The sequence below is a fragment of the Camelina sativa genome, chromosome 19, assembly GCF_000633955.1.
Source record: "Camelina sativa cultivar DH55 chromosome 19, Cs, whole genome shotgun sequence".
NCBI classification, from domain to species: Eukaryota; Viridiplantae; Streptophyta; class Magnoliopsida; order Brassicales; family Brassicaceae; genus Camelina; species Camelina sativa.
In genome coordinates this window covers 526863-535529 of record NC_025703.1, presented here as the reverse complement: position 1 = coordinate 535529, position 8667 = coordinate 526863, and the positions used below count along the sequence as shown (strand labels likewise).

The 8667-nt window shown below is 38.9% G+C and overlaps 1 protein-coding gene and 1 pseudogene across 1 annotated transcript; one reads left to right on the top strand and one right to left on the bottom strand.

Annotated features, from left to right (window-relative positions):
• Window positions 91–2801, top strand: LOC104763810 (UPF0725 protein At3g44770-like). The gene is made up of 3 exons (XM_010487191.2): window positions 91–273; window positions 366–729; window positions 2009–2801. Exons 1-3 carry the CDS (start codon window positions 160–162, stop codon window positions 2536–2538), a joined length of 1008 nt encoding a protein of 335 aa, XP_010485493.1. The 5' UTR covers window positions 91–159; the 3' UTR covers window positions 2539–2801.
• On the bottom strand, window positions 4423–7783 carry LOC104767294 (annotated as a pseudogene).

Here is an 8667-nt window from a genome sequence, read left to right as displayed (position 1 = left end):
TTTTTTTTTTTTTTTTTTTGGCCATGGCGATTGTAATTTTGTATTTGTCCCAAACCTAACAACTTTCTCACACACTCTCCTTTGACCTATCAGAAAGTGATTGAGGAAAAAGTTGTTAAAAGAATCGACAACAGGAAACCTCTGACGCAGTTGTTGGACATGCGGAATCTATCTGATGAGGAATGGGACAATCTTTTACGTGAAATAGATGAAGATCAAGGAGAATCGGAAGAAGTAGACGAAAGGTACTTCCGCCAAATGATTGATTCTCAGGTATGTAGGTAACCCCTAAAAATATTACTTACCTCCTCCTCCCCGCGGCTATATTGTAATTTGTATTTTTTTCTTTTTTTTTTGGGGTTTAGTTTTTCGATATCGATCCTGACGTTCGTGTCCCACCTGCGATGGGACTCTCACATTTTTATTTTGGGGAAGAACAACCACCTCCCGAAATGGTTCTCTACGGCCAGTTGGCTGTTCATTGGTTCAACTTTGAGAACAATAGGAACTTGAAGTTCTTACGCATACCAAAATTGAATACCCAACATCCGTTTGCTCTATACTACTATATTACTGTAGAGGTTGAAGATGTTGATGCTGCTGCTGCTGCTGGTTCGTCTCCGTCTTCTCTCACTCTGCAAACTCTGGTCACAAGATCTTTTGGTGCCTCTTTGGAAGCTATGATGGAAGTTATGATTGAAGGCTGCAGAATCAAACCCACCACAACAGGTTTTCTTTATTTTATTGAAACAAGAAAGACATTTTGTTTCTCTCTACTGACCTGACCTGACCTCCTTTTCTGTTTGTAGCGTATCATCCAGACTTCCAGCACTTCATGTTTAGTAGGGTTGATGCGTTTTACAGAGGATGTATGCCTACCTTTTTGTCGGGACCACCAGAAGAAGCAGCTGATGATCAGAGATTCTACGAGGTTCCGGACGAGGACATTCGTAAAAATGATTGGCTTCGTCTGTATACCCAGTTTGCACTTTTCAAAGTTTGCGAGGCTGGATCTCATGCTTTCCCGCCAAAGGAGATGGAGTTGAAGAAGGTACTTGTGCAAACCCGAGTAACAACAACTCAATATGATGATGATGATGATGATGATGATGATGATGATGATGATGATGATGATGATGATGTTGATGTTGATGTTGAGCCGCTGTCTCCGATTCTCAATCCCATTGATGCCAAGTCTATGAATGCCATCTTCCACATAAGCTTCAAGGCCAACTGTCACGACTACACATCCGTAGTAAGGAGAACTGTTGATGGGTTTTCAGGACATATGCACCTCGAAGTCAACACCACGGAGATTGATTGCTTCTCTTCTTCAACAGATGATGAAAGTTAGTTGGTGGTCATGCCGGTGCGCTCTGTTACAATCACTCGTCAGAATACTCCTTCTTATGCNCATTCTCGGCCCAGCGAGATTGGAAGCAAGTCATTAATTCCCGCAGAAGGGCAATCTCGGGAATTCGTGAAGGAAACCCTAAACTTTCCTAGGTCAACAGTCTCCTATAAAAGGAGAGGGCATTTATTGGGATCATCATCCTGACCCGCGGACAATACCCACAGAGCAACACTTTGCATCGAAAACTGTTATTATCTTTCGTATAATTCGTCTCGTTTTCAGTTCGTCATTTTAAGCTTACTAGTTCGTCTGTGGACTAACAAGCTCTAATACGATTTGTTTAAGTGACGATCTCACGCTTTCCCCGATTAATAAAGAACTTAGCTCGCTCTTTCCCACTAAATCTTATTTATTTAAACTGTGTAATTCCCCGGTACAAACAGTCGTCTCTCACTCTGCAAACTCTGGTCAGAAGACCTTTTGGTGCCTTTTTGGAAGCTATGATTGAAGTTATGATTGAAGTCTGCAGAATCAAACTCACCACAACAGGTTTTCTTTATTTATTTATTTTTTTTTTTTCTTTAACCAAATTGAAACAAGAAAACATTTTGTTTCTCTCTACTGACCTGACCTGACCTCCTTTTCTGTTTGTAGCGAATCAGCTAGACTTCCAGCACTTCATGGTTGATTGGGTAGATGCGTCTTACAGTGAATGTATGCCTACCTTTTTGTCTGAACCGCCAGAAGAAGCAGCTGATGATCAGAGATTCTACGAGGTTCCGGACGAGGACATTCGTAAAAATGATTGGCTTCGTCTGTATGCCCACTTTGCACTTTTCAAAGTTTGCGAGGCTGGATCTCATGCTTTCCCGCCAAAGGAGATGGAGTTGAAGAAGATACTTGTGCAAACCCGAGTAACAACAACTCAATATGATGATGATGATGATGATGATGATGATGATGATGATGATGATGATGTTGATGTTGAGCCGCCGTCTCCGATTCTCAATCCCATTGATGCCAAGTCTATGAATGCCATCTTCCACATAAGCTTCAAGGCCAACTGTCGCGACTACACATCCGTAGTAAGGAGAACTGTAGATGGGTTTTCAGAACATATGCACCTCGAAGTCAACACCACGGAGATTGATTGCTTCTCTTCTTCAACAGATGATCAAAGTTAGTTGGTGGTCATGCCGGTGCGCTCTGTTACAATCACTCGTCAGAATACTCCTTCTTTTGCTTTATGTCGTTTTATCTATCCTTTGGTTTCTATCGTATCTAAACATTTGTGTTTGTGTTTTCTAATCCACCTCAACTATTATCTGCGTTTGTGTTTTCTATCGCATCAAACAGCTTGGTATGTTGTTGGACTTCTGTTTAAATTTGTCTTTTATCGTTTTTAATAATGAAGGTTTGTGTTTAATAATCTAAACATGTTATACTAGCGCTTTTCAATTTTATTTATTTGGTTTCCCCCACTTAAATTGTGTCTATTAACCAAAAAGAACAAATCACACTTTTACTGGAAACATAACACTGGCTAACATGGAAGCACTCTCAGTTCTGTCTTTAGTCGACAGCAAAATCCCAAACTTATAGTAGTAAAACAATATCAACATTCAGTATAACAGTGTGACTAATTGAGAAGGAAAGGGTTTGACAACTTTTTATGAAGCCGACCTCGCTTAGGTCCCCAACCTTCAAGCTTAGCAACAGGGCAGCCACAATCTAGATCGGAAAAGCAAAACAGCACGGCCACTAGGAGTAGCCATCCTTCTGAGCTCAGCTCTCAAACACTCGTAATCAGGATTCTTGTAATTTGACTCTATAATTCGTTTTGCAGGTTTCTCGTGAGCCAAGGCTGCATTAAACCGCTGTGTGATCTCCTGACGTGTCCTGATCCAAGGGTCGTCACAGCGGCTTTGGAAGGTCTATACAAGATTCTGAAAGTTGGCGAAGCCGAGAAGGCAGTAGACGGTAATCAGTATGCCCAGATGATTGATGACGCAGGAGGTTTGGAGAAGATTGAGGATCTTCAGAGTCACGATAATACTGACATTTACGAGAAAGCTGTGAAATTCCTCGAGTCGTATTGGCCTGTCAGGTAATGCTCCTACTGCTGGTGGTTTCACATTTGGTTGAATGTTTATGCCCCCGAGACTTTTCACAGGTTTATGTAGAATCAAGATATTCTTAGTTGTTTGGACGTAGAGCAGATTTCGCCTGGTGGTTTAAGAATTTGTAGGGTTTTATTTTCAATGGTCTCGACTCCCGTTTTAATTTATTTTTATTTTAGGATGTTGGATATATATATATATATATATATATACATATTTGTTATTGCATTTGTGGCGGAAGCTAATACAGTGTTGTTTGTTGTTGGCAGGATTTTGGAGTGTTAGTATCTGCTTTCGTCTTGTTTGTGTCCCATGTTTAGGAAAGCTTCACTTTACATCAGTCTCTTTTATGGCAGCGACGTAGAAGCAACTGACAACTGATGACACATGTGAACGCTGTGTTGTTTTCTAGAAATTTGATCTGTGTTCACGAGACATTTTTTTTTTTTTTTTACTCAATTCACATCGCTCTGTTCCAATAAAACATCAAAGTGAGAAGAAGACAAATTTGGTCCTAATTCTTCATTCCAATCCAGGAACAGAACGATGCTAAGTGACCACTGATGATAGTTCAAATGGATCAAGAACAATCTCTCTCTCTCTCTCTCTCTCTTAGTAAGTTAGTGGGTGTAACCCAATTTTCTAACGTAGACATTTCATCAAAAAATAAAGAAAGAAAGAAGAGTATTAGGTTTGAGTAGGTTGAGAAAGAAAGACAAAGATTCGGGGAATGCAACTTTTACAAACATAAAATGCATTAGTTTGAAAACTTGATATAAGACACTTCATGAATGACGTTGCAAACTTTAGGCAGTAGAGTCGAGAAGGAAGAAGAAGAAGAAATGGGAAGAGGTTCTGTTATTCTCCTTGAATAGTATGTTACAGAGACTCTAAAATACATAAAAGAGTATTCCAGTAAACTAACAAATCATGATATTTATNTATGTTACAGAGACTCTAAAATACATAAAAGAGTATTCCAGTAAACTAAGAAATCATGATATTTATACGATCTATCTAATTCAGTCACTCTAATAAATAGACCAGGACAGTCAGCTGATACATCCTCTAAATTTCATCAATCCCCACATCTGAGAGGCTACATCCTCATCTTCTGTTACAATAGCAGTACACATCTCTGAGGTCTCTATCAGGCCACTGCTAGGACTTGCTATATGAATTATACTGTTTTCTGATCCATTCTCAGATGTGGTGTGTTCCTTTTATTCCCACTTTCAGCAACGAGCCCAAAAGTGGTTCCTGAGCCACTGTGCCCCAATACCTTAATGGCCGTGCCTTCCCTGAACTTTCTTCTTGCTCCAACCCTGTAAATAATCTGTGTTTCCCATCTTCCATCAGAAGCTCACCTTTTAATCTTTCAATACCAAAGTTTTCACGTTGTCTCAGTTTTCTCCAGCTCCAATACTGTCGTAATCTCTACGCTTAGATTGTCTGCAATTCTTGGCACAACCAGCGTCTGGTTCTCAGAAAAATTCAGGATTGAGTTTATCTTCATCTCAGTAAGATTGATCCTCTGACTGACAGCATCAGGGACCTATTCATAAAATGGTATCAGATAGATGAATATAGACAGATGCACGATGGAAAGATTTCTAAACTAAGTGCACGAGAATCGTTACCAAAACAATCTTTGGCTGCAAAACGGAAAGAAGTGTTGGGAGCTTTTGCAATCTGCAAAAGAAACTACCGCATTGAGTAATGGTTCATGGTTGACAAGCAAATTTCAGATTACACATTTGGCCTGTGGACTACATGAGACCAAGCTCAACGTATTAGCTGCTATGTTTTTTTTATTTTTTAAACTAATATTTTGGGAGATAGTGAGAAATACCTGGTCACTAAATAACGATAAGGCATATCATTCAAGGTAGGTATGCCCTTGCACAGGAACCCATGCTAATTCCTATTTTGTGCAGGCACAACTCAGATTCCTTAATTCAAGAAGACAGAACAAAAAACAACTACGAAGCACCAGAATGAAATGTAGTTTAAATCATACAGCAAGGCAAACCTTACCTTATTCCAGAAAGAAATGAACATTGGAGAACTTTCATCGCTACTGGTCTAAAAGGGAGAAGTGCTAAACCTGAACTAATTCCATCCTGCAATACATTTCTAATCAGATAAATTGACAGAGATTCACACAGGATCATCTGATGGAGCTAGGAAAGAGAGAAAGATATAAAAACCTCAAGAACAAGCAATGATTTTGGATCTCCACGCCAACGCTGAAGAAGTTGGACAGAAGGGCCGAGCCGCGAACTACAGTGAGGAGCAAATACAATGCATGGTTCTTGCCAACTCGTTCTGTTCGTATAACTTAAAAAAAATAATGAATGTTGTAATATACTTCTTAATATGGAACCACCCCACCCCAAGATTTAGGTTGCAGATTCTATGCGAGGTATTTTACTGAACTAAGCAATGATTTAAGGGGAACAGAGATGATACTTTCAATTATAAACGAGGATGGCTATGTGTTTGCAAACTATGCATTCACGCAAACTAACTCATCAAGTAGTGATTGCAGAGATAAAACTATGAACCCCTTCTTACATTAAGTTGGGTGAGTGAATGACAGGAAACAAAAGGATCTTCTTGTCTTTAATGAATTTAAGATGGCCAAATAATATAATGGTTCTCCTAAAATTAACTGCGATTTCAATCAAAATATCATTTGATTCATTTTCTCAAATGAAAAATTCAGTGATTATTAACAAAGAAAATTGGCAGAAGTATACCTTCTCCTGTCGATGCTCGCACAGCCACTCGGGTATGGTGTTTGCGTATGCCAATAGCTCTTCTGCCACGGAAGATATTACAAAGATTGGAACCTAAGCAAATCCAGACTAGAGTGATTTAGTCTGAGAGAGCTAAAGAATAATTTCAAGTAAATCACCTTTTTCTCTGTGCTTCATATCCTCAAGAAAGTAAAACTATAGAATAATAAGAAAGAGAAATCCAACCTTCAGAGACGAGGATTCAATATAATCTGACATTAGCTCTAGGAGCTGCAAAACTATCCCAACACGAGTAATCGTTATCAAGATTGAGCCACCAGCATCAGCAGATTCTGCAGCACATGAACAGACAAAAGCTAGTTTGTCCATCTCTTCTAAGCTGTCTTCTGTGTTTAGTAATGAAGCAGCCAAGTCTTCATCCTTATTGTCACTACTAAAAAAGTGTAACAGTAAAGAAAGATCCTCGACTTTAACTCCCAAACAAACATCCTAATAAATGTAAGATAAAGTCATATGTGAGAGTTACCTGATTGTTTCTCAGTAACTTCTGCAGACTGGAGGGATGAGAAATCTGAGTAAACCATCACATCGGTTCCTTTGAGACCATGGAAATCAAAACTTCTCGCATGAAGTGAAACTAAGATGGAGTTTGACACATAACTTAGACTTCCATTAGGTCCGTTGATCAACCAATTGCACGCCCCAATATCTAGACCAGAACTTAGGGCCTTGATGATCAAGGTCCCATGATAACAAACTTCTTCTGCAAACTTTACAACTTGAACCTTCTTCAACGCAACTCTCTATTATCATCTAAACTGTGGAAAGGATTGGACATAAAGTAAAGAAGAAATCAAAAACATGAAAACTTGAAGAGCTGGTAACTAATAACGGGGCAACATATAGTTAGACAAGCCAATAATAATAGTTACCTGTACAGAGGCATCCAACTGCCCAGATCATCACCCTAAGCAAGGCTGGTACCTCTTGACTATCTAAATCCTTTATCCATCCAGGATAACTGGAGTCCCCGGGTCCATAAAAACATCTGAATTCCTTATGCATCGAGACAAGATCTTCCATCATGAGCTGTCCAATCTTGGCTGTTGCTGATCATATATATCTACATCTTAGCGGTAACAACTCAGCACAATGCACACCCCAAGCAAACAAAATCATTCACAATAGGACCTGAAGACGTTTTACCTTGGCACAAGATCCGAGCAATCCCATAGGGTTGGAGATGAGAACTATATCAATTAAAGAAGCCTCCCACAAATGCAAGGCCTTCACAGTTTTTGTACCACGGTTCTGCGCACACCAAATCAGCAGGAGTTAGCTGTCTCTCCAGTTTCTGCTTCTTCTGAGCATCCAGAGACACATCAGATGATGGATATTCAGAAGCTTCAAAACCCACATCATATGGAACAGGTGAGAAGATTTTGATCGCCGAAAGGTCCAAAGGGCAGTCAATCAAGATTCTGAAACCACATAGATTCAGCATATGACAAGGAGGATTGTGAAAGCCATCTCCTTTACTCAGACATGTCTGCAAAAAACCCACAAAGCTTTCATTTTAGCCAATACCTCACACGAAATATATATATATAGACTTACATTAACACTTATACGTCAGAGCAAGAGAAACTCACCAAACGATAGTAGAATCTGTTCAAAATTCAGAGCTTTTATATACAACGTAAGCTCTAAACAGCCGTAATAATGCGTATCATAGAAGATTTTCAGAAAAAAATATCAACTTGTTTAGGGGATAAAGTTGAGAGATTGAAGTACGGCGGAGGTTTATGCAAGGCGGCGATGGGGGTCGTCGAGGACGAAGCGGCGGTTTTAATTCGAAACTGATTTAAATTTGGTTCGGTTCGGTTATGACTTCATTTAAAAGAAAGAAAAAAACCGGTTTAGGTTCTCAGGTTCGGTTCAATGCGGTTTCGGTGTTGCTGAAGTATAACCGGAGAGAGACGGCGAGCTTTTAACAGTGCTGCTGTTGTGATCTTCTTCTTTTCTTGTTTCTCAGTATTGATTATGTGAATAGGAGAGTCCAGAGGATGAATTTTTTAATGTAGCTACTGCGTGCTCAGAAAAAGAAGAATCAGAGAATGAATCTTTAAGAGAATCTGATGATGAACTTATATGAACAGAAACGAAGCTACGTTGTTTACAGTTTGGTGAAAGTATTGGACTCAATTTTCTCTCACAGCAAACTCATTCCACATCCTCAAATAATTAGTGTCTCTAACTTTTAATAATATTAAAAATAATATTAATCTCTTCATCCCATTGTATTTAGTTTTTGTATCTTTATTATTAAGATTTTTTTGTTAAAAAGTTAGTTATTGGAAGAACATGTTTAAAATCATAAGATTTAATAATATAATATTTTTAAACATATTACAATTATAAAAACTTATAA